We start from the raw sequence: 27,482 nt of genomic DNA on the forward strand, positions 1-27,482 counted from the left end.
AGAATCCACCAGGTATAGCAACGTATCATCCGCATACATACTAATTTCCTCTGTCAAAGAGCCCATTCGTAGACCACATATGTCAGGGTTAGCCCTAATTGCTATTGCCAAAGGTTCAGCTGCAATAGCATAAAGGAGGGTAAAAAGAGGGCACCCCTGCCTAGTGCCTCTAGTGAGTGGAAACACTGTGGAGGTCCAACCATTAGCCAAGACCTTTGCCACCGGAGCACTGTACAGCAGTTGTACCCACTTGATAAAGTTAGGCCCAAACCCGTAACCCTCCAAACATTTCCATAGGAAGCACCACTCCACCCAGTCAAAGGCTTTGGCCGTGTCCAGTGTCACCACCACCCGTCCTCCAGAATTCTCATGTGTAGCTTGAACATTCATGAAAAGCCTGCGGAGATTAAAGGAGGTATTTCTGCCCTGCATAAAACCGGACTGATCTGTATGGATCAGTGATAAAATCACCTGGTTTAGCCGAAGGGAAGGTATTTTGTCAAGGATCTTCACATCGACCTGCAGGAGGGAGATGGAGCGATAAGACTCCGGCAGATGTGGATCTTTTCCCAGGTTAAGGGATCAGTACTATCAAAGCTTCTGGCATAGATGGGGGCAAAGTGGATTCCTCAAACATGGAATTAAATAAATTAAGCAGCTTCAGGAGGAGAAATTCTGAGTATTGCGTATAAAATTCAATAGGAAGTCCGACCAAACCCGGGGACTTTGACCAAGGGAACCTGGACACAGACTCCTCGATTTCATCCTCAGTAAGTGGTGCCTCTAGCATTGCTACTTGTTCATCGGTAAGTTTAGGGAATTCAACAGTGGCGAGGAACTCGTGCATAGCCGTGCTATCAGAGGGGGCTTTGGATGTATACAGCGGAGGGAAGAAGGACTGAAATTGAGCCGTCACCGCACGGGGGTCCGTCACTGGGGCACCCGAGGCAGTCTTCAGCGTGATGACCACCGGGGGCCTATCTTCACATTGAACTAGATCAGTGGCGGCCCGTGCATAGGGGGCACAAGGGCGCCGCCCCCCCCCCTAAAAAAAAGGAAGGAAAAAAAAGAAGAAAAAAAAATACAAAAAAGTACAATAAAGTTTTGAAAACAAAAACGCGTTCGCCGGCCTATGGGGTTGCAAAAAGGGGGGGTGGGGTTTATGACCCAGAAGAGGCGCCGATTGGCTGCCTTCTGGGGCGTAACCTGGGCGCAGGAAATAGCACTGTGCCACCCCCACCTTCGTGATATCCTGGCTGTGATTGGTCCAGTCTCCAGCCTGGACCAATCATCATCCAGGACATCGCAATGTCGCAATGGGGGCGGTGCCGGTGCGTGCGTCAGTCACGCACCGTCACCGCCCGATCTCCTTCCCGCCGCCCGGACCGAAGACCAGAAGACCGGAAGACTGAGGAGGACGAGACGCAGCGCCGTGGACGGTTCCCGGAATCCCGCCATCAGGCCGCCGTCAGAAGGTAAGTGAAGCCGACCTGTGCCCTCACCTGTGCCATGCCTATACCATCACCTGTGCCATGCCTGTGCCATCACCTGTGCCATGCCTGTACCATCACCTGTGCCATGCCTATACCATCACCTGTGCCATGCCTGTACCATCACCTGTGCCATGCCTATACCATCACCTGTACCATCACCTGTGCCATGCCTATACCATCACCTGTGCCATGCCTGTGCCATGCCTATACCATCACCTGTGCCATGCCTGTACCATCACCTGTGCCATGCCTATACCATCACCTGTGCCATGCCTGTGCCATCACCTGTGCCATGCCTGTACCATCACCTGTGCCATGCCTGTACCAACACCTGTGCCATGCCTATACCATCACCTGTGCCATGCCTGTGCCATGCCTATACCATCACCTGTGCCATGCCTATACCATCACCTGGGCCATGCCTGTGCCATGCCTATACCATCACCTGTGCCATGCCTTTACCATCACCTGTGCCATGCCTGTACCATCACCTGTGCCATGCCTGTACCATGCCCCTGCCATGCCTATACCCTCACCTCTGCCATTCCTGTGCCATGAGTGTACCATCACCTGTGCCATGCCTGTACCATCACCTGTGCAATGCCTGTGCCATGCCTGTACCATCACCTGTGCCATGCCTGTGCAATGCCTATACCATCACCTGTGCCATGCCTATACCATCACCTGTGCCATGCCTGTACCATCACCTGTGCCATGCCTGTACCATCACCTGTGCAAAGCCTATACCATCATCTGTGCCATGCCTGTGCCATGCCTATCCCATCACCTGTGCCATTCCTATACCATCACCTGTGCCATGCCTGTGTCATGCCTATACCATCACCTGTGCCATGCCTGTACCATCACCTGTGCCATGCCTGTACCATCACCTGTGCCATGCCTATACCATCACCTGTGCCATGCCTAAACCATCACCTGTGCCATGACCTCAAAGTCACGCAATTTTTTTACCGTGTTTTTTGCCGCGAAGCAATACCTATTACATTTTTCTTTTTGCGCTCCCCCAAAAATTTTGAGCACCAGCCGCCACTGAACTAGATACACTAATAGCTTCCCCGTGCTCAAAGAGCCTCTGTTTTTGAAAGAACATTTTCATTTTGGCCCTCTCATTTTCTAGCTGGGTGACCACTCTGGACTATAACTTAAGTTGAGAGGCGGAGGCAAAAGTAGGGTCTAATAGGTAGGCACTTCCAGCATTCGTAAGGTTGGCAACCGCTTGTGTATAGGTCTCTATAGATTTATCTTTAAGGCACTTAATCTGGGATTTAAAGACAGCCCTGGCATGTAGTTTGAAAGCTTCCCACACTGCCAGCCAGGAGGCTGTACCCTCATTGTCAGCGTAGAATTGTCTCCAGTTATCCTCAAGGACCGTCCCCTAAGATAACAAGGAGAGCCACGTCGGGTTAAGGCGCCAAGCCGGCAGAGGCTTATCATGATGGAGTCTGAACTCCATCCAATATGGGCCGTGATCTGAGAGCGTTCTAGGGGAGAATCCTATGGACACCACTCTAGGGGTCAAGGTCTTGGACACCAGAATTAGGTCAATACAGGACATGGAATTGTGTGTAGATGAAAGCATGAATAAGCCTTCCGCTGGGGAAACACATTCCTCCATGTGTCAGCCATACCCATGTCACTCACCAAACGGGCAAATCTGGTGGGAGTAGCTGTCGGCTGCGTCTGAGGGTTAGTTTGTAGCCTGTCCAGGGCAGGGTTAAAGACATTGTTGAAATCACCAAGCCATTCTGCGACATATAGGTGAAACCCTCAGTGATAATAGAAATGGAGAAAGGTGGTGGGACATAAAAGGCCATTATCAATAGGGGTTCCCCAAAGATCAATGCATGTAAAAACCATACCTCCCCTGAGGGTCAATCCGAGTTCCCTGGAGCTGGAAAATAACCGTCTTGGCCACCAGTACCGCCACCCCTCTAGAATGAGAGGTGTAGGCTGAATGGTACATCCAGGCAACCCAAGGGCATTTAAGTGAAAATTGTAGTCGGCCCTCTAGGTGAGTCTCTACCAATATCAAAATGTCCACCCGCTGCTTTTTGAGGAAGGTGAAGGCCGCAGAATGTTTGATCCTGTCACGTAGGTCCCGAACGTTCCACGTCATCAGCTTCAAGGTGGCCATCTACATTCTACTAGATAGTTAGGTTGCCGCAGCTCCAGGGTCTCAGTTCCCACTCTGTACCAGTATATATTAAACAACAAATACTGACAGTGTGCATCATGATATAAATCACAGTAAGTTGCATCACATTGACTCTGCGTGGTGAGCAGAACCTCAGTCCCACTGAGAACTAACTTGCACAGTCCAACAAACATAAACCCCCCTCCCTGCCCTGCACCAACCCCAACTCGTGTGGGCATCAAACCCCAAAAACCCCTGAAAAATAAAAAAAAAGATGCCCTGGGTCAAATACCAAAAAACGGAGACATACACGGCTGTGCCACACAAGGTAGTTTACAGGAGAATGAATTGACAAGGAGATGTCAGTAGCAAGCCATGTGAGGAGTAAAGAGATCCAGGGCAGGTGCACCTGCCCAAGGTAGGTGCTGGGGGCAAAAAATCGCTGGACGGCCATGCCGAACAAAATAGTCAGCCTAAACAGCAGCATGAGCCACATAGGGTCCTCAATCCTCCGTCGGACGTATTCCAGAACAGGCCCTGGCGACTGACAAGAGAAGGGTGAAGGAGAAAGAGTCAACAGTTATCTCAGGATCCAGGGCCCCTGCAGGCAAGCAGGTTGGCAGATAACATCCGTCAGAAGGGGAAATAGAATGACGATATGGAGTATAAAGGTTGGTCGTAACAGGAGATTGTGTTCAAGCAAGACTAGAACTGAAAAGGAAAATGCTGGTAGTGCAACAGAGTCAAAATGGGCAACAACATAGGGCAAGATCAGCCACGGGTTTCCAGGTGCTCCAGCCAGGATAATACTGCCTCCGGATCATCAAAAAAGTGAACCTGATCTTCGCCCTCCACCCGAAGGCGCGCAGGGTACATCATGGCATATTTAAGATGCTTGACTCGCAGTCTACGCTTAGCCTCAAGAAATCCCTTGCGTCTCCTCTGCACGTCCGCTGAGAAGTCAGGAAAAACGGCGACTCTGCCACTCCCCATTGGGATATTCCCCTTTTCCCTAGCCAAGGACACAGTCCTTTTTTTATTGTTTTTTTTTTCTCCAGACCTGGAAGGATTTGGAGCTAGGCAGGTGTAAACAGTCCATTTTTCATCAGCCTGTCTATTGGGCTGCATGGACCTTCTGATCAGGTCCTCCTGAAAAACTGAGAGGAGGACTTGAATGGAATACCCTTGTTAAAGGACCTCTGTAGGTCACCAGAGTGCACTTATTTCTGCACTCCTGTGACCTGTATTCAGCTGACAGCGGGATAAAGTCTGCAGTCGGCTGATGTAAAAAATATTGGTACTATGCAATTGCATGCCAACAACATTACAAACATTTTGGCACATGCCAGCCACCTTCTTTATCCAACAGGGGTCATGGATTGGTCGGGGTGATAAGTTGAAGAGGGGTGCAGTTTACCATTTTTGGGAGATGCAGTGTTTCCTGGGAATGGGAGGACGAATCTTCTCTCTCATAGTGAGGTTGAAAAAAGACACCAATTCATCCAGTTCAACCTATGATGTGTGTGTGTTTGCTGTTAATAATACATTGTATACCCCTGTATGTTGTACATTTTATACCCCTGTATGTTGTACATTGTATACCCCTGTATGTTGTACATTGTATACCCCTGTATGTTGTACATTGTATACCCCTGTATATTGTACATTGTATACCCCTGTATATTGTACATTGTATACCCCTGTATGTTGTACATTGCATACCCCTGTATGTTGTACATTGTATACCCCTGTATGTTGTACATTGTATACCCCTGTATATTGTACATTGTATACCCCTGTATATTGTACATTGTATACCCCTGTATGTTGTACATTGTATACCCCTGTATGTTGTACATTGTATACCTGTAATGTTCTGGTACCTTTGGGTACCCTAATTACTCTTTCATAAGTGTATGCGCCCCACCATTCTCTTTTGGTAAGGTGCGCATACACCTTTAAGACTGATGCTGTCATCACTGAGCGCCGGACTGGATGGCTATTTAGATCGCCGGCTCTCACTCACATGTGTTCGTTCAAACTGCTTTGTGCCTTGATGCTAACCTGTCTTGAAGCTCTCATGCTTGCAAGCATACCTCGCTGTCGGAACCACGCTGCGCTGATCCCTGTATCCCGCTACCGGATCATCCGCTCTTGCCGAACCTCTCCTCTGCTACATTGCTATTAGTGATAAGTACTCCACAGGGGAAACCTCTATAACCTTCATACTAAAGCTTACACTATCTAGCTCTGCATACTAAGGACTATTACTACATCTGCATTATCTAAGATTGCTAGCTCTTGAGCCTACTACCACCTGTTCTTGCACTGGGTTGATCTCTCTTGTATGTCCACCTGCTACTCTGTCATCTGCTACCATACATGATTGCTAAACCTATCTGCATCCCATCTGCTACTATCTTACTTTCAAGAACATTTCCTTTTAAGTGTCTGTCATCTACCATCTCTACCCAACCTGTCTCTTCAGCCTATCATCACTGTGTTACTATATACATAAGTCACTCTAGGAAACATCTTATTGAGTGTGTGTATTTACTTGCTGAATTGAGATCATCCACACATGATGAGTCATTGGGAGTTGGGATTGGTGTCTCAGCGTTTCTCTACATGACTACTGAAGTGGAATATTTCTGCAGCTGAAAATCCACATCATACATAAAACGCAGGAGCGATACAGATTGAACGAACCACAAATGGATTCAGCAGAAATAACCACTCAGATGACACAATTAAAACAGCAAGTAACTGCGTTAATACACGCACTTGCTGAATTAAAAGAAGACAATCAGGCTCTGTCGCAGCAGGTAATTAGACTGACACAACTTACCACTGCTCAGTCCCCTGAACCCAAAATAAATCCTCCTTTGGTATTTACAGGCGATCGCAAAAAATTTCGCAAATTTAAAAACGCATGTCAGTTACTTTTCTTGCTAAAACCCCGTACCTAACTTACTGATCACATTAAGGTTTGTACTATTATTTCTTACCTAACAGGCGATCCTCGGGCCTGGGCAGACTCTCTTTTTGAGAAAAGCGACCAGCTTCTCAACTCCTATGCCTTGTTCCTAGCAGAACTCACTAGCCTATATGATGATCCCAATAGGCAGAGTACTGCCGATCTTCAATTAAGATCCTTGAAACAAGGGAGGAGACCTGTAGAAGACTTTGTCGCAGAATTCAAGAGATGGACCCTTGATTCAGAATGGAATAATGCATCTCTGAAAACCCAATTTAGGCTTGGCCTATCAGAGGCCGTTAAAGACGAGCTCGCCCGAGCGGATCTGCCAAAAACCCTGGATGCATTGATACAACTCAGTATCACCATAGATAGAAGACTACGAGAAAGAAAGGCTGAGAAAATGGGAATGCCATTATCCAGTTCTTCTCGGATTTCGGCCGTTGACCCCGTTCCTATGGAGGTAGGAACCATACGCCCACCTCTATCAATTATGGAAAGAGCCAGAAGACGATCTGGTAATCTCTGCTTGTACTGTGCATCCCCGGATCACAAGATAAACGTCTGTCCCCTAGTCTACAAAAAGAAGGGTGAGTGTTCACATGTCCTCCTAGGGGGATTGACAACTTCAATCACTAACCCTTACCTTTCTGTTTGCTTAACATTACAGTGGGACCAGAACAGGATTACTACTAAGGCCATGATTGACACAGGATCTTGTGGAAATTATATTGACATACGTTTTGCTGCTTTAAATAAAGTTCCTATTATTTCTAAACTTAAACCTGTCTCAGTAAGTCTTATTAACAGTGTTCCTTTATCCTCTGGTCCGATCACTGATCAGACACAGGCACTCCTAGTCACTACTAACGGGTCTCATATGGAGACCACTACCTTCGATCTAATACCTTCACCCCACTTTCCCATTGTTTTGGGACTTCCCTGGTTGCACACACATCAACCAACCATAGATTGGAAGGAACGGACCCTGGCCTTCCTCTCTTGCTATTGCGAGGGTACGTGTAACCTCCCGTCTTTCGGGAAGATCCTGTCTGTGGTGACAGATGAGATTGCACCACTATGTTATCAGGATCTCTCTGAGGTTTTTCTTGAGAAAAATGCTCAAGCACTACCTCCCCATCGAGACTATGATTGTAGCATTGATCTACTCCCAAATAGCAAATTGCCGTTCGGGTCATGTTTATCCTCTTTCACAGGATGAACTTTCCCATCTCAAAGACTATTTGGATGAGAATTTGAAGAAAGGTTTTATTAGACCTTCCACTTCTTCCACAGCAGCAGGACTCTTTTTTGTCCGCAATAAGGACTCAAGTCTCAGGCCTATCATCGACTATAGGCAATTGAATGCTATTACAATAAAAGATCGCTATCCTCTACCGCTTATCCCTGAGCTCATTGAGCAGGTGCGTGGAGCTACCTATTTTTCAAAATTGGACCTGAAAGGAGCATACAATCTCATTCGAATCCGTGATGGACACGAGTGGAAGACTGCATTCAGAACCAGATACGGATTGTTCGAATATCTTGTAATGCCATTCGGGCTATGCAACGGCCCTGCAGTTTTTCAACGATTTATAAACGATATTTTCAGAGACTTACTAGATGTCTGTGTTGTGGTATATCTGGACGATATACTTATATATTCACGATCCCTGTCTGAACACATAAGACATGTAAGACTAGTATTATCGAGATTGCTTGCACACAACCTTTATGTGAAACTGAAAAAATGCTTGTTCCATAAAGAAGAGGTACTGTTTCTAGGCTACATCATATCCAAAACAGGAATCGAGATGGACATGAGTAAGATATCCTGCATTCAGGATTGGCCTACACCAACCACACGCAAGGCGCTACAGCGATTCCTTGGATTTTCGAATTTCTACAGGAAGTTCATCAGAAACTTCTCTGCCATTGTGAGACCCCTCACACAGCTCACTAGCATTAAAAAACCATTCAAATGGTCAGATGAAGCAAATAAAGCTTTTCACCTGTTAAAGACAAGATTTACTTCTGCTCCCATACTACGCCATCCAGACCCATCCCTCCAATACATTCTGGAAGTAGATGCGTCAAACATGGCAGTAGGAGCAATACTCTCCCAACGACCAACTCACACTTCACCACTTCATCCAGTCGCCTTTTTTTCTAAATCCCTAAGCAGTCCAGAGATAAATTACCCCGTGGGTGAAAAGGAACTGCTTGCTATAAAATTGGCTCTGGAGAATTGGCGACATCTACTCGAAGGCACCCAATTACCAATACTTATATACACGGACCATAAAAATCTCCAATATCTTCAGACTAACAAAACTCTCTCTCACCGACAGGTACAATGGTCACTATTCTTTCTAAGGTTTAACTTCCTAGTGACCTACACACCTGCAGATAAGAACAAAAAGGCGGATGCACTATCACGACTAACTGAAGAAAACTACTTCGAAATCCCTTCCGTTCCTATAATTCCTCACAAATGCATTATTGGAGTTGTCCGTTCCTTGAAGGAAGAGGTTTTGCATGGTATAATTTTGGATTCACCCCCACCACAACTAAATACTGATGCAGAAGGCTTCCTCTACTACAACGACAAACTTTACATACCACCTACCATACGCACCAAGATCTTGGAATTATCGCATGATGTGCCTATGGCAGGACATATGGGTATGACAAAGACTCTTACTCTGATTACCAGGCAATTCTGGTGGCCTGACATGAAAACATCTATACAAAAATTCGTCTCTTTATGCAATGTCTGTGCCAGGTCCAAAATTGACACTACGAGACCATCCGGTCTACTATGCAGTCTACCAATACCCCAAACTCCATGGGAAGTTGTGTCCTTGGACTTTATAGTGGAATTGCCTCCTTCCAAAGGATTTAATACCATCTTAGTGTCAGTGGACCATCTGACAAAAATGGCACATTTCATTGCTATTCGCAGACTACCTTCGTCCAAACAAACGGCAGAACTCCTGATGAAACATGTCTTTAAGTTACATGGTATCCCAAAAACTCTTCTGTCTGACCGTGGATCACAATTTATTTCCAAGTTCTGGCAAGAACTATGTCACATACTATGGATCGAGCGGAAGCTCACTTCTCCTTACCATCCGCAGACCAACGGACAGACTGAAAGAGTCAACCAATGCATCGAGCAATATTTACGTTGTTACACTTCTTACCAACAGGATGATTGGGTGGATCTTCTCCCTCTGGCAGAATTTGCCTACAACAACGCAACCCACAGTACGACCAAGCAGAGTCCGTTCTACTTGAACTATGGGTTTCATCCCTCTATTCTTCCACCACGCATCCTTCCTTCAAATAACCCAGTAGCCTCAGACTGTCTTACCCAAATAAAGGACTCTCTGGGTTTGCTTAATACTACCATTGCACACGCTCATAGTCAACAAAAGAAGTACTATGATCTTCGCAGAAGACCTTCTCCTCAGTACGCTATCGGGGACCTCGTTTGGCTCTCAACAAAAAATTTAAGACTGAAAATCCCTAGCAAAAAGCTTGGACCTCTGTTCTTGGGACCTTTCCCAATCAAGAAACTTATTGGAAAAGCTGCAGTACAGCTTACATTGCCAATAGACCTCAAAATACATCCCATTTTCCATGTGTCGCTACTGAAGCCCCATGTTCCTGACCAAGGAATAAGGCCTACTATCCCACCTCCTCCTCCTGTACAAGTTGAAGGTGGAGAAGAATATGAGATAAAAGAGATTCTGGATTCTCGTATCCACAGAGGAAGACTTCAGTACTTGGTTCGATGGAAGAACTATGGGCCCCAAGACGACACCTGGCTAAACACCTCTGACATACATGCCTCTAGATTAATCGGCAATTTTCATACGAAGTACCCAGACAAACCAGCTCCAGAGGCCTTCAGGAGCCGGCCTTAAGGGGGGGGGTACTGTAATGTTCTGGTACCTTTGGGTACCCTAATTACTCTTTCATAAGTGTATGCGCCCCACCATTCTCTTTTGGTAAGGTGCGCATACACCTTTAAGACTGATGCTGTCATCACTGAGCGCCGGACTGGATGGCTATTTAGATCGCCGGCTCTCACTCACATGTGTTCGTTCAAACTGCTTTGTGCCTTGATGCTAACCTGTCTTGAAGCTCTCATGCTTGCAAGCATACCTCGCTGTCGGAACCACGCTGCGCTGATCCCTGTATCCCGCTACCGGATCATCCGCTCTTGCCGAACCTCTCCTCTGCTACATTGCTATTAGTGATAAGTACCCCACAGGGGAAACCTCTATAACCTTCATACTAAAGCTTACACTATCTAGCTCTGCATACTAAGGACTATTACTACATCTGCATTATCTAAGATTGCTAGCTCTTGAGCCTACTACCACCTGTTCTTGCACTGGGTTGATCTCTCTTGTATGTCCACCTGCTACTCTGTCATCTGCTACCATACATGATTGCTAAACCTATCTGCATCCCATCTGCTACTATCTTACTTTCAAGAACATTTCCTTTCAAGTGTCTGTCATCTACCATCTCTACCCAACCTGTCTCTTCAGCCTATCATCACTGTGATACTATATACATAAGTCACTCTAGGAAACATCTTATTGAGTGTGTGTATTTACTTGCTGAATTGAGATCATCCACACATGATGAGTCATTGGGAGTTGGGATTGGTGTCTCAGCGTTTCTCTACATGACTACTGAAGTGGAATATTTCTGCAGCTGAAAATCCACATCATACATAAAACGCAGGAGCGATACAATACCCCTGTATGTTGTGGTCTTTAAGGTGCCCATCTAATCGTTTTTTGAAACTATCGATGCTCCCTGCTGATACCACTGCTTGTGGAAGAGAATTCCACATCCTTACTGCTCTGACAGTAAAGAACCCTTTATGCCATTTAAGTTTAAACCTCTTCTCTTCTAATTTTAGTGAGTGGCCCCGTGTCTTTTTATATTTGCTTTCTCTGAATAGTTTCCTCCCTATGCTAGGGTCACCAGTACAGTATTTGTACATTGATATCATATCCCCCCTCAATTGTCTCTTCTCCAGAGAGAATAAGATCAATGCTTGTAGTCTTTCCTCGTAGCTGAGATCCTTCTTTATTATCTTTGTTGCCCTTCTCTGGACTCTCCCCAGTTCCAGCACATCCTTCCTGAGGACCGGTGCCCAGAACTGGACAGCATACTCCAGATGTGGCTGGACCAGAGTCTTGTAGAGTGGGAGAATAATCTCTTTATTTCTGGAGTGAATCCCCTTTTTTATACATCCCAGTATTCTGTTGGCTTTGCTTGCAGCGGCTTGGCATTGCATGCCACTGCCAAGCCTGTTGTCCACTAGGACCCCCAGGTCCTTTTCCATCTTAGATTCCCCCAGAGTTCTCCCCCTAGTGAGTAACTTGCATTCATGTTTCTGGCATCCAAGTGCATTACCTTACATTTTTCAACATTAAACCTCATTTGCCATGTAGTTGTCCACCAGAAGGCTCACACTGGAGAGAAGCCATTTAATTGATCTGAATGTGACAAAGCTTTTACAGTTAATGCCGGGCTAATCTATCACCAGAGGATTCACAAGCTTCAGCTGCAGTGAGGAAACTTTGGAAGAAGGGGGATATTAAAGGGGTAGCAGCTAAGCTGCAAATAAAGACCTCAGGGTATCTCATTAGTATCACACCTCATGTCATCTCACAAGCTAGTAAAAAAGTGAAAAGGTATACAGGCGGTCCCCGGGTTACGAACATCTGACTTACAAATGACTCCTACTTACAAACGGAGGGAGACAACAGGAAGTGAGGAGAAATCTCCCCCTAGGAAGGGAAATTCACTCCTGGAAGAGTTCTCATGGGAAAAGATGTCTCCACTGATCACTAATCCTTTATCACCAATCCTTGTTTCCACAACAACCCAACATTTTCAGAGTACAGTTGTCATAGGGACAGAAAGTGAGGTGAAATCTTCTGAACAGGGGTACAGACAGCAAAACAAATGGTAGAGGGGTGTTAACCCTTTCCTATGCTAAATAAAAAACTTAAAAATGATTATTTTGGCTGGAGCTAAACTTAAAAAATGTACCTGTTCCGACTTACAAACAAATTTGACATAAGAACTAACTTACAGTCCCTATCTTGTTTGTAACCCGGGGACCGCCTGTATCGCTATTTTGAAAAAAACAAACTAAATAAGTGAGCAAACAGGAATATAATGGATGGATACTTTAGTATTTATGTCCATCAGGCACAACCTAGAAAGTCCTGGACTATTCTAACTTTTGACATTTTTTGGGGGCAAGCATCAATGAAATTTGTTTCCTTATGATTCTCATCTGTAGGTTTTTTATGGAGCTTTACCCTAAGCATGTAATGCATTTACATAACTCACTAACTGAGCTGTGTTCCCGAGTGTTTTCTTTTTCATTGCCTGAGCGAATACACGACCAACACTGCCTCAGTGCAGGGAGACTGGGTAGCAGTCAAGTGGCATCTTGCCAAGCCTCTGAATCCTCAGTGGGAGTCTTTTCCAGGTTCTGATGAAATTTGCTATATCAGTCAATCATGAGGGCTCCAGCTAAGTCCACCTTGTCCATGTACATTTTCCTCCCCCCCTCCCATGTTCAATGTCTCCAGAGGTTCCCCCCCTAGTGAGGAACTTGCATTTATATTTCTGGCACCCAAATGCATTACTTTACATTTTTCAACATTAAACCTCATCTGCCATGTAGTTGTCCACCCCGTTATTTTGTTCAGGTCCGCTTGTAAAGTTTCCACGTCCTGTGTAGAAGTTATTGCCCTGCTTAGCTTAGTATCGTCTGCAAAAACCGAGATTGTGCTGGATATCCCCTCCTCTAGATCGTTACTGAATAAATTAAACAGTATGGGTCCCAGGACAGATCCTTGGGGGACCCCACTTTCCACACCGCTCTCAAAGCTGTTGTCTTGAAAGACTTCAGGAAAAGACGTTACTGGTGAGTGTAACTTGGGTTTTCAGAATTTTGCCTTTAAGTATTTGGATTTTTAGATGCATTTGCGAAATGTGCCGGCAAGTCAATCCCAAGCACATTCCTCCATCACTATGCAGCACAGTGCTTTAAATTAGAACAATGAATGAAGTTCTCCTGTAGGAAATTGTAATAAATTGTACATTTTACCAGCCAATGGGAATAATAGAGTGTCCTCCATAAAATAAAATACAAATATTTAAAAATGTATAATATTGTACATATTCCTTCTATATATAACATTCACTATATTACCGAAAGTATTGGGACACCTGCCTTTGTGCACACAATGAACTTTAATGACATCCCAGTCTTAGTCCGTAGGGGTCAATATTGAGTTGGCCCACCCTTTGCAGCTATAACAGCTTCTGGGAAGGCTGTCCACAAGGTTTAGGAGTGTGTCTATGGGAATGTTTGACCATTCTTCCAGAAGAGCATTTGTGAGGTCAGGCACTGATGTTGGACCAGAAGGCCTGGCTTGCAGTCTCCGCTTTAAATCATCCAAAATGTGTTCTTTCAGGTTGAGGTCAGGACTCTGTGCAGGCCAGTCAAGTACCTTCACCTCAAACTTGCTCATTCATGTTTGTATGGGCCTTGCTTTGTGCACTGATTCAAATCATTTGGTGGAGGGGGATTATGGTGTGGGGTTATTTTTCAGGGGTTGGACTTGGCCTCTTAGTTCCAGTGAACGGAAATTTTTTTTTTTTTTTTTTATAAATTTATTTATTGTTTTCAAAAAAGAGAGAGCATACAAATATATTTCACAGAATAAAAACATCAATTTCCAGTAATGTAACTTCTTCCTTCCCTTATTTTCCCCTCTATTGACCCCCCCCCCCCCCTTATCTATACTAGTTGTCTTTCTCTTTTTCTCCACTCCATTTAATGTATTCTCTCGTTGTCTTAAACCTTCCCCAGTTTTCCAATATATCACCCCATTCCTCTGTATCATCTTCTTCCCAATCTCTCAGATATTCCAATGTTCTTATTCTCTTGACTCTTTGTACCCAGTCTCCCGTGGTAGGGGCCTCTTCCTTTTGCCAAAATAGTGGAATTAATCCTTTTGCTGCATTCATCAGGTGGGGTATTAATATTGTTTTCTCTCCTCCCCTTCCAGGACGGCCCAACAATGAGAGATGATAGGCTCCTCCCTACCGGAAACACAATCAATCAAGAATAGTTAAAAGGCCCCACCTTTCCCTCTGGCCCCAGTTTTAGATTGTGTTTCATACTACAAAGAAATGACGATTAAGATCTCACCTGCAGACTCCTAGAGTCGAAAAGTACCCTGTGAGCCAGGTTCAGCAGAAAGCCATGGGTTCCCCTTGCAGAACTCTCTGGAGTAGGGGGGGGGACCTTACGAGCGGAGCAGTCCCTGCACTCCCGTCTGAGGGAACTCACATGTCGCCCACTGGCTAGTGTTTCCAAGTCTTGTTTTCCGGCGCTTGCAGCTCTCCTCCTTTGAAGATTTTGAATTTCCCGCCGAAAAAATCGAGAGGACGGGCGTTCCAAACCTCGCTTTGAAACCGGAACTTCTGGCGCAGACGTCAGACGCACACGACATGGGAAGGAAGAGAGGCATGGAGGAGACGCCGGAGCCGCTCGGTAGCGGCAAAGCAGAGTCCAAAGCTAGCACAGCTCGGGTTCCTGCTTCGGAAATGAAGTCCTCCATGACTCATCCTCCGGGGAAGGAGGAGGAGAGACAGTCCCAGGTGTCGGCAGCAAAAAAACAGGTCGGACAGGGTAAGTGATGATTCGTATCCTTGCTGACCTATGCTGAAGCCTGCTAGCTTACCAACATAACATGTGCCTGGAACTTATCATTTCCCTGACCCTAGTAGATGACGCTGCCTTCTTTCTATGGTCCCTATATTTGATGTCTTTTTGCTGGAAGGGCGATACTTATGTTGTTTCTGTATCTTGTCTTCCAGAGTCCCAGAGCGGTTCACAAGAAGCTACATCTGCATTACAAGGGCCTGCTGTCCATAAGAAATGTGGTTATTGTTCAGAAAAGATGCCCAGTACCCACACTAGACCGTTTTGCTATAGATGTATTCATAAATTGTCAGGAAGGGAAACCTCAGACTTTATGAAAGACTTTTTTTTAAAAATATGCAAGATGAAATGCTTTCTACTATGATGGCAGTACGGTCTAATCTAGGTGTAGCTTATAGAGAGGAACAGGTAGACCCTCCCGCAAGGGCAGGGACTTCGTGTCAAGAAACCCCTCTAAATATAGCAGGGCCCTCAGCCACCACACCAGCCACTCAAAGTCTTCCATCAGCACAGGTCACAGAAGAAGATAGAATATTTCCAGAAGATGACCACTCAATTTCCCTATCTTGTTCAGAAGATGAGGGAAATAGGGACTCGGATGCCTCTGAGGAGGTAGAGTCAGCAAAAAACATGTTTGGATTGGATGGTATGCAGGGTCTCCTTCAAGCCATATATGCTTCAGAAGAGATTCCTGATCTGCCTAAAGAAGTCACAGCACAAGACAAACTCTATAAAGGGATAGGAAGAAGCCCTTCTAGAGTTTTTCATATTCACCATTCCTTGAAGAGTCTGATCCTTCAACAATGGCAATCGCCTGAAAACAGGTTAAGCAAAGGGAATTCTTGGAAAAGAAGATTTCCCTTTAAGGATGAGGGTGCAAACAAATTCCTTAAAAGACCAAAAATCGATGCTCCCCTAGCACAAATCTCCAGAAATTCAGATCTCTCCTTTTTAGATGCTGGTAGTATCAAGGATACTATGAATCGGAAAGCAGAGACATTACTGGGAAAAGCTTGGGATTCCAATGCTAAAGCAATGGGTTCAGCTCTAACTGCTTCTTGGGTTGCAAGAAATACCTTTTTTCTGGATTGAAAAATTAAATAACATTTTTTACAGTTAAAAACCCAGGACATACAAGATTCCCTGTCAGTTATAACCAAGGCAGTAGCGTATCTGGCAGACGCTGCAATAGAATCAGTGGAAGCCACTGCTAAAACAGGGGCACTTATGAACTCAGCTAGAAGAACCATTTGGCTTAAGGAATGGGAAGGAGACATAACGCCCAAGACTAAGCTCTGTGGCCTTCCGTTTGAAGGGTCACTCTTGTTTGGTTCAGGACTTGACGAAGTCCTTTCCAGATCCTCAGAAAAAGGAATTAAATTTCCCACAAAACCAAAAGAAACGAATAAAAAGTTTTTTCATGGCCCTCGGGATAATAAGCAGCAAAATGGGAGAAGGGAACCTACAAAGAATTGGAGTTTCAGGAGGGATAAGTCAAAAAACAATTCTCCTTCTTCCTCCGGCCCAGCTGCGAGGGACAAAAAATGACTCCAACATCAAAGTAGGGGACAGACTGGAACTCTTTTTTCCAAAGGAAGAAATGACAGTCTTTACCTATACCCTCAGCATTCTAAAAATAGGCTACAGACTACAAACTGCACTTATATCCCTTCAGAAAGTAACCCTTACACATCCCCCAAAAGAGTTGCAAAGGGACAGCTCATAATGCTTCCAGGGATTCGAGAACTAGGAAAATTACCTGTAATTGTTCCAGTACCAAAAAGCCGGTGTTTCCAGGGGTTCTGTTCCCATTTCTTAGTGATAACAAGACCCTCAGGAAAATATTACCGGATCATGATCCAAAGGATTCCAGGAAGCATTCCAGCCACTTCATGGGCTCAACCCTTTGCAAAAAATCTACAATTCTCCCAGATATACTTTTGGGTAAAAGGAATAATTTCCTTGGGCAGGATACTCAACCTCTTTTCACAGGACCAGAACTCTCTGAAGTGGTGGCCCAACCAAAGCAATCCAAAAAGCAAATTGGTGGGACTGAGAGTTCAAAACCAGCAGTGGCTATACAAACCAACCAATGCCCTTCCTCCCCTGATGTCAATTCCCAGAGTCTACCAGAATCTGAGCAGGCGTCAGGGACGTAAAATAATCCTGTCCGCTCCCCTATTCCCCATAGGATCACGGTTCCTATCCCTAAAAACTATGTCCACGGCTTGCCAGTGGCATCGCCCAGTTCCCTCAGAGCTTCTGTCTCAGGGACTAGTAAAATTTCAGAATCCAGGATTCTTCCAATTAACTGCCTGGTTACTGAACGCCAATTGCTTAAAGCAAAAGGGTGCTCAGATAGAGTGGTAGATACACTCTTACTGAGTAGAAAACCAGTCACTAGAAAGATTTACGTAAAAATATGGAAAAGATTCTGTACCTGGTAGAAGCAAAAGAATTTCGCTTCTACCTCTTCTCCAATTATTTTGGAATTTTTACAAGATGGAGTAGATAAGGGTGTGGCAGTGAACACCCTCAGGGTACAGATTGCAGCTCTTTCACTTTTTCTAGACATCAGTTTGGCAAAGGAGCTACTGGTTAAGAAATTTTTGTAAGCTAGGAGTAGGGCTACTCCTATTACAAAAAACAGGTTCCCTCCTTGGGACCTGAATAAGGTCTTAGAGGCGTTATCTAAAGACCCCTTTGAACCTATAAAGGAAATTTCTTTAAAATTTCTATCCTTAAAAATAGCTTTTTTGTTGGCTATCACCACAGCCAGGAGAATAGGTGGTTTACAGGCTCTGTCTATTAAAGAGCCTTTTATGTTGGTCTTCCCAGATAGGATAGTCTAAAACCAGATCCCTTATATTTACCTAAGGTAGCATCCTCTTTTCATAGGACGCAGGAGATAAATCTACCTTCCTTCTGTGATAAACCACAAAATGACAAGGAAAGAACATTCCATTGTATTGATGTGAGAAGAGCTATTCTCACCTATCTAGAAAGAACAAAAGCTTTCAGGAGATAAAACCATCTACTGGTCCTTCATTCTGGGCCTAGGAAAGGTTTGCAGGCTTCAAAACCTTCACTAGCAAGGTGGATTAGGCAAGCAATTACCACTGCATATGAATTATCAGGTCTTCCTGCTCCAACCAAGATAAAAGCGCACTCAACAAGAGCCGTCGCCACATCCTGGGCTGAGAAGGCAGGAGCTTCATGGGAACAAATCCGCACTGCAGCCACCTGGTCTAGTCATGACACCTTCCTGAAGCATTACCGCATTGAAGTACTGTCTCAACAAGACCTAGCCTTTGGCCGAAAAGTCTTGCAGGCAGTGGTCCCACCCTAAGGTAGGCAAGGGATCTCTATTATCCTCTCATTGTTGGGCCGTCCTGGAAGGGGAGGAGAGAAAACCTACTGTTAGTTCACCGGTAACGGTCTTTTCTTCCGAGCCTTCCAGGACGGCCCGCCTACCCACCCTAGTTAAAAGGGTGTATGATGTTATGCATAGATGTAGGTTATAAGAAGCGACAATTTTGAAAAAATAATATTTTTCACATTTTTTTATATGAAATTCCCCCAAAAAAATGTAAAAATCAAAAATTTTTAACATTTTAGGCCAATTTGTTTTCTGCTACATATGTTTGGTAAAAAAAAAATAAGCGTATTTTGATTGGTTTGCACAAAAGTTATTCCGTTTACTAACTAAGGGAAAGATTTATGTCATTTTTGGTGTTTTTTTTTTTAACGAGTAATGGCGGCGATCTCGGTTTTTTTTTTTTTTTCCGAGACTGCGACATTGCGGCGGACAGATCAGACCCTTGACTGACATTTTTGACACTTTTGGGGGGACCAGTGACATTACTACAGTAATCAGTGCTATACATATGCACTGTTACTGTAAAAATGACACTGGCAGGGGAGGGGTTAACTTTATTGGTGATTCAGGGGTTAAGTGTGCCCCAAGGGGCGTGCTTCTAACTGTAAAGGGGTGTGGCTAGTGATGTAAGCACAGAGACATACGATCCTACATAGCAGGATTGTATGATCTCTGTTCTTACATCAGGGAGAATGACAGGCGGCTGTGTTTACATCAGCCGCCTGCCTTTCTCCCTCTCCACAGGGAGATTGCGAGTGGCCGGCGGACATCGGGTCCGCCGGTCACACGCGCGGACTTGTTAGGGAACGAGCAGGGGTGGGAGCGCGCCTCCGGCGGCGCGCGCTCGCCACCTAGAGGCTCACAGACTAGCGAAGTAGTCCTACGTAAATAGTCGTGCGGCGGTCGACAAGTTGTTAAACAGGCCCGAAATGGGATGACTCAGGTCACCGCCTTCCAAGTCAATACATTACGTTTTGAAGACACATCCATACATACTTCCCAATGAATGGAAAGGTGAAGAGGCTGACTAAATTGGAGTGGCAATAGTAATATGAAGTTTTACAGATGTAAGCAGCAGCAAAATGATACCCTACTCCAGAGGGAAGTGCCAATTCTGTGGCACTGCATCGAGCTAATGAACTTAACATGAGTTGCAGGAGCACACACTTTACAGCACTGCACCCTACTGCAAAGGTATGGACACTACCATTATGCATTTTCTCTGGAGTGTTATTCCTCCCAGTGAAGATTCAGTTTCCGTTGGCTGTATCTACGATCGATGAATTAATGGATATCTGAGAGTTTCATGTCAAGACGCAGGGGGTGTTTGTAAGCCAGTGATCACCGTACTTTGTTGCAAGGGCAGCACAGTTGGGACCCAGAGTGGAGGTCTCCATCACCCATGAATCGCTGAAATAGCAGATTATTAGTGCTCTTGGTAAGCTTAAGTGATTGGTAGATTTTGTGGATGAAGTAGAATTTGTTATCGATGTTCCCCTAAGGCAATGCTGCATTCAGTGACAATGAAGGGGGCTTTAAAGCCCAGTCCTTGGTCAACAAACCCGCCCTCAGGCAGGGTGGATGTAAATGTCTGTATGATGACAATTTTCCCTAACTAGAAGTTTTGATGATTCCTAGAGACTTACAGCCGCTCAGTTTTGGTTGTCCTCAGTTTGATGTGCGGATGGATGGTGCTCGTAATCAGCTCTTGATTGCCGTATAACGGGGTTTAAGTTTCATAGAGCGGCACAAATCATTGAAATGTCGAACACTCTTTATTGGCCCCGATTAAGAGTCACATGTACATCCTAACACTAAGCACTATTCCAGGAGCAATCAGTGGTTAGTCTGGCCTTCCTCCTCATAGGAGTTCGAGGCTCCGGTGAGTTCTTTCTGATAGTTTAGTCCTCTCTACATTCCAGGACTCAAGATGCTTTTGCCAGAATAGAAAACTTCAAGAGCAAATGGAAGGGTGTGCAAGGACACCCTTCTAAAAGACGCACAGCCATGGTCCTTTTCAATCCCTTCATCATCCCCTACAGAAGTCTGTTTGATGGGGGACCCCCTCCCCCAGGCTAGTGTGGTGGGAACTAGGGTGGCCGAATGTGTGCACAAATGGTAAAGCCTGTTTTTTTTTTTTTTATTTGGATCCAGTAGTGCCATCTACAGTAAAATGGTTACTTTTGATGCTTTAGACATCTCCCTCCAGAACATTTCTTCATCCTGACCAGAATAGCACATTCCCCTCAGAAGGTGGAAGTCCTCTCTGATTACATCAATATTATACGACTGAAATGGGGAATTATTATAAGTCCTCCCTCAGAGAGATTTACAGGCTTTTATTCTGCTCTGTGTCCCGTACAAAGAAGACCAGTGTTGAATTTAACCAATGCAGCCCCGGTAGATTTTACCCCCTTCCTGACCAGGCCCTATTTTGCGATTCAGCACTGCGTTACTTTAATGGACAATTGCGCGGTCGTGCAATGCTGTACCCAAACAAAATGTACATCCTTTTTTTCCCCACAAACAGAGCTTTCTTTTGGTGGTATTTGATCACCTCTGCGATTTTTAATTTTTGCGCTATAAACAAAAAAGAGCGACAATTTTGAAAACAATATTTTTCACATTCTGCTATATAACATTCCCCAAAAAAGAAAATTTAAAAATCTAAATTTTTTAACATTTTAGGCCAATTTGTTATCTGCTACATATTTTTGGTAAAAAAATCGCAATAAACGTATTTTGATTGGTTTGCGCAAAAGTTATCGCGTTTACTAACTACTGGAAAGATTTATGTCATTTTTATGTGATCTGCAATTTTTTTTTTTTGCGGGACTGCGACATTGCGGCGGACAGATCGGACTCCTAACTGACATTTTTTAAACTTTTAGGGGGACCGGTGACATTACTACAGTAATCAGTTCTAAAAATATGCACTGTCACTGTAATAATGACACTGGCAGGGAAGGGGTTAACCCTATGGGTGATCAAAAGGTTAAATGTATGCCTCATGCTTACTGATGTATGTGTGGGGGGAGGGGGTTCTGTGACACACACAGATCTCAGGTTTAGCTATGCTGAATCCTGTGATCTCCTCCTGTCTGTGACAGAGAAGATCCGCCTGCTTTGTTTACATAAGCAGGCGGGTCTTCTTACAGTTTCCCCGACGATCGGGGAAGGGAGGTGGAAATAGCCACCTCTCCTCCTCTGGCCTGACTCCCGCTGTGTCTAAACACAGTGGGATCGCGCCGCCCACTAGGAGTCCATCGACGTAGGTCTACGTCGCTGGACCCAGGGGAGCCGCACTGCCACAGTAGGATTACAGTAGGATTACTGTGAGCAGTCGGCAAGTGGTTAAAGAAACTCATTCTCAGTGTGATGGACATTTCCAGTTGGTGGGTCTTCCTTTCAGGGCCATCTGCCTCACTGATGACCTTTATGGAGGTTCTAATCTCTGTGTAGCCCCTCTGAGGAAACGTGGATGCTTCAAATCCACCATTACGTGGATGGTATTCTACTGTTGGCTTTGGGTCCAGATGACCTACTAGTTCAAAAGGGGATTCTTCTGGCCAACCTGAGAAGTTTTGGCTGGATAGGAGGTGTCAAGACAGTTGGAGCAGACCTGACTAGTCATCGATACGCAGCCCCAGTTCAATGCTCACAAGTGCACTTTTTCTCCGCCTTTTTGAATGGGCCAAGCTGTGGTCAGCTTCCCAATGCAGGGATCTCTTGGAAACGATGATGTCTTGCATCCCTATGCTATCCTGGGCACACTGGATTCTCTGGATGTCCAATGAAGTTCTTTTAGCAATGCAAAAGGCAGCCAATTCAAATTGCTTCTTCCCAGATGTGCAGGAGCCTCTGGTGATGGATATGTCAGGGTATGCTCACTTGTTCCCTTCCGGTAGGTTCATTATATGGGACCATTGTCACCACTGATGCCAGTACTTGGTTCCCAATGGATGGTTCTTTAATCAGAAGATCTTGTCCATATCACTCAGGTATGGGGCCACCCTTAGCTGAATCCGTTTTAATCACCATTCATTCACACAGTGCCTCTCTTCCTATCCTCACCTGTTGGTGGAGGAAGCGGATGCCCTCACTCACCCAATAAATAGCCACCTAACAGATGCCTTTCCTCTACTGCCTTTGCTCATAAAGTATCAGGGGAGACTGTTGTCTGAGGGTTTTTTGCGTAGCAGTTGTATTTGCGTAGCAGTTTTTCAACCGTAATTTTTTGCGAAAAAGTATGCTTTAATGAATTTTAATACAAAATGATACAATATATAACCAATTTTTTTGGAAAATATATAAAAAAGATGACTTTACGCCAAGTAAATTTATCCCTAATATGTTACACTTTACAATGGTGCGTGCTCGTGGAATGGTGACACACTAAGATACTTAAAAATCTCCGTAGCCTACAATTTAAATTGTTTTACAGGCTACATGTTTAGAGTTATAGAGGAGGTCCAGTGCTAGAATTCTTGCTCTCGCTCTAACGTTCACAATGATACCTCACATGTGTTGCAAACACCATTTACATTCAGTATGCGTGCGTGACCTAAGAATGTGTTCACTTCTGCTCGCAGGCCTTTTTTTTTCTTATTTATTTACATTTTTATTGACTTTTCATTTTTTTAATCACTTTTATTCCTAATACAAGAAATGTAAACATCCCTTTTAACAGAAATAAGGGATGACAAGTCTTCTTTATGGAGAGAACTGGGGTCTACCTTTTGAAAGCAAAAGATCAAAAAAAAATGTGATATTTTGCTTTTAAAATAAACAAAAAAAACCTGGTTACCTCCACCCTAGACTGGAAGTGATGTCATGATGTCACTCCGGTCCTCCTAGATTGTAGAGGTGATCAGAGACGATCTGGTTTCTTCTCACCTCTGTGACCAGCTGTGCGAACTGTCGGATCATTTCCCAGGCTGACTGGTAAGAACAGAAGGCCCGAGAAACACTGGTGAGAAGCAGGAGGGGGGGGGGAGGGGACACCCCTCTCACTGCTTCTAAAAGTGATCCAAGTGATCCAACGGCTACTGTTCAGATCGCTTTTATGAGAAACAGAATTGCAGGCTTCAATCATAATCCCGGTAAACCATTTCAAAACTGCAACAAATATATACGTATTTGCGTTTGGCAAAAGATTATGCATTTACTGATGAAAAATTTATTAATGAGTGTTACAGACAGGTCAGGTGACAATGCATTCTTCCATGATGCCGGAATAAAGATGAAGTCAGCCAACAGGTCACACAATTTCCATATCCCATCACTTCCTTACCAATCAAAATGGAGATTTCACAACTTTATTCCTTCTGAAATGGGAGGAGATTTGGGTCACACATTCACTCAGACAGAAAGAGATCATATCCTATTCTTTGCTCACAAATCCTCCTTTTCCAGCAGTCTCCAGGAGTCCAGATATAACCTTTGACCAGATGGTATATATTCCCCACTTTTGCACAACATTTTTCCAACAACCTTTCCTACCTGTTGGAGGTGCAATAATGCCAGGGCAACTCTTTTGTTTGACAATCTCTTCCAATTTAAAATGTAAAATACTTACAACATACTCTCCTCACCTCCAGGACTTCTCCAGAGCCTCTCCCATCCTCTGGAACTCTCAATCTGTCTGACTATCTTCTACTCTGTATTTAGGTGATCTCTGAAAACCCTTATCTTTAACACATTCACATTCTTCATTTCTGTTAGGTTATTTATTTGCAAAATTTTATTTCTTCCTAATTTTAGGCCAAAATGTATTCTGCTACATTTCTTTGGTAAAAAGAACCCAAATTGGTGCATAGTGATGAGCTTCGTGTTCGAGTCTAACCTTAGTTCGACTCGAACACTGCCCACTCGCCTGTTCCCCAAATGGCGAACAAATGGGCTTCTTCGCGGGAACTTCAAGTTCCCACATCCATAATTAATTTAAAAGGTTTTAATTAATATCCATAATTAATATTAATCACCCACTGGCCAAGGGATTAGAGCCCACAGCCTCTCACTTGCAAGCCCCATATTCTACCTCCTACGCCACTATAAAGCCTGCTGATTAACACACAATACACTCGCCCTACACACAATTCCACATTCCTTCAGGGAGAGTGTAGTGAGTTACAGTTTATCAGATAGCGCCGTCCAGTTCTGGGCACCGGTCCTCAGGAAGGATGTGCTGGAACTGGAGAGAGTCCAGAGAAGGGCAACAAAGATGATTAGGGGAATGGAGGACATCAGCTATGAGGAAAGACTACAAGTATTGAACTTATTCTCTCTAGAGAAGAGACGCTTGAGAGGGGATATGATATCAATGTACAAATATCGTACTGGTGACCCGAGCATAGGGAACAAACTTTTCAGAGAAAGGAAATACAATAAGATACGGGGTCACTCACTAAAACTAGAAAAAAAAAACGGTTTAACCTTAAACTACTTAAGGGAATCTTTACTGTCAGATCAGTAAGGATGTGGAATTCAGCAGGGAGCATCGATAGTTTAAAAAAACTATTAGATGGGCACCTTAAGAAGAACAACATACAGGGGTATACAATGTTCGGTTAGCAGCAAACACACACGGGTTGAACTAGATGGACTGGTGTCTTTAATTTCTACCTCACTAACTATGTAACAATGGGGCTCCTGTTTGTCTGTCATATTACAATAGGCCCAGCGGGAAGCAGTTAATAATAAATGTTAAAAAGGAAGCAACTTTTTCTCTCCTCACCTTTCCAGGATGGCCAAACAGTGATAGATGATAGGCTCCTCCCTACCGGAAACACAATCAATTAAGCACATTTAAAAGGCCCCACCTTCCCCTCTAGCCCCAGTTTAGATTGTGTTTCTTCCTACCAAAAGAAACGCAGCACAAAGACTTACCTGCAGACTCGTAGGAGTCAAAAAGGTACCCTGTGAGCCAGGTTCGGCAGAAAGCCACGGGTTCCCCTTGCTGAAACTCTCTGGAGTGGGGGGGGGGGGGGAAGACCATACGAGCGGTGCAGTCCCTGCACTCCCATCCTCCCGTCCGAGGGAACTCACAGGTCGCCCATTGGCAAGCCCTCGGTCACTTCCTAGTGTTTCCAGGTCTTGTTCTCTGGCGCTAGCAGCTCTCTTCCGTTTGAAGATTTGAATTTCCCGCCGCCGCAATCAAGAGGACAGGCGTTCCAAACCTCGCTCTCAAACTGGAACTTCTGGCGCAGATGTCAGACGAGTGCGACATGGGAAGGAAAAGAAGCATGGAGGAGACGCCGGAACCGCTAGACAGCGGTAAAGCAGATTCCAAAGCTACCACAGCTCGGATCCCTGCTTCGCAAATGAGGTCCTCCACGACTCAACCTCCGGGGAAGGAGGAGGAGAGACAGCCCCAGGTGTCAGCAGCTAAGAACCAGGTCAGACAAGGTAAGTGATAACTTGTATCCTTACTGACCTAGGGAAAGCCTGCTAGTAACCGACATGTACCTGGAATTATTTCATTTCCTTGACCCTAGTAGATTGTCTTGCCTTCTTTCTATGGTCCCTATTTTTTGATGTTTGTTGTAGGAAGGGTGATACTTAAATGTTTATTGTATCCTGTCTTCCAGAGTCCCATAGTGGTTCACAAGAGGCTGCTTCAGTACCTGCTGTGCATAAGAGATGTGGTTATTGTTCAGATAGGTTACCCAGTTCCCACACTAGACCATTCTGCTATAAGTGTATTCATAAATTGTCAGGAAGGGAAACTTCAGACTTTATGAAAGACTTTTTTAACAGTATGCAAGAACAAATGCTTTCTACTATGTTAGCAGTACGGTCTAACTTAGCTACAGCTATCAGAGAGGAACAGGTAGATCCTTCTTTAAAAGCAGGGACTTCTTATCAAGAAAACCCTCTCAGTATAGCAGGGCCTGCAGCCACTACAGCAGCTACACAAGGTCTTCCATCAGCACAGGTGGAAGATGAAGATAGTATATTCCCAGAAGATAACCGCTCAAATTCCCCATCCTGTTCAGAGGATGGGGATAATAGGGACTCAGATACCTCTGAGGAGATAGTCTACAAAAAACCTGTTTGGATTAGAAAACATGCAGAGTCTTCTTCAAGCTATATATGCTACAGAAGAGATTCCTGATTTACCCAAGGAGGTCTCAGCACAGGACAAACTCTACAAAGGGATAGGAAGAAACCCTTATAGAGTTTTTCACATTCATCATTCCCTAAAGAGTCTAATCCTTCACCAATGGCAAGTGCCTGAAAACAGGTTAAGCAAAGGGGATTCTTGGAAAAGAGGATTTCCCTTTAAAGATGAGGATGCAAACAAATTCCTTAAAAGGCCAAAAATAGATGCCCCCCTAGCACAGGTCTCCAGAAAATCAGATCTTTCCTTTCTTGATGCAAGTAGTATCAAAGATACTATGAATAGGAAAGTAGAGACATTGCTGGGAAAAGCTTGGGATTCCAATGGTAAAGCAATGGGGACAGCCCTAGCAGCTTCCTGTGTCACTAGAAATGCTTTCTCCTGGGTCGAGAGATTAAATAAAAGTTTCAGTAAACTAAAAACCCAGGATATCCAAGACGCCCTGTCAACAATTGCCAAGGCAGTAGCATATCTGGCAGACGCGGGGCTAGAATCAGTGGAAGCCACTGCCAAACAGGGGCACTCATGAACTCGGCCAGAAGGTCCATTTGGCTTAAGGAATGGGAAGGAG

The 27,482-nt window shown here is 44.7% G+C and overlaps 2 protein-coding genes across 2 annotated transcripts in view; one reads left to right on the forward strand and one right to left on the reverse strand.

Moving 5' to 3' along the window:
* The window catches only part of LOC309548369 (uncharacterized protein), a gene marked incomplete at its 3' end in the record, with an annotated part of 923,844 nt that overhangs the window by 324,458 nt on the left and 571,904 nt on the right, over positions 1-27,482 (reverse strand).
* Positions 1-27,482, forward strand: part of LOC309546815 (uncharacterized protein) — a gene marked incomplete at its 3' end in the record, with an annotated part of 74,497 nt that overhangs the window by 42,687 nt on the left and 4,328 nt on the right. Inside the window, exons 4-7 of the mRNA XM_082246500.1 lie at positions 15,086-15,377; positions 15,985-16,234; positions 25,922-26,196; positions 26,379-26,620. Of these exons, the coding sequence (XP_082102626.1) occupies positions 15,086-15,377; positions 15,985-16,234; positions 25,922-26,196; positions 26,379-26,620 (1,059 nt within the window). The remainder of the gene's footprint in view (positions 1-15,085; positions 15,378-15,984; positions 16,235-25,921; positions 26,197-26,378; positions 26,621-27,482) is intronic.

The sequence above is a fragment of the Pelophylax lessonae genome (assembly GCF_965119305.1).
Source record: "Pelophylax lessonae genome assembly, chromosome: 2".
Lineage (NCBI taxonomy): Eukaryota > Metazoa > Chordata > Amphibia > Anura > Ranidae > Pelophylax > Pelophylax lessonae.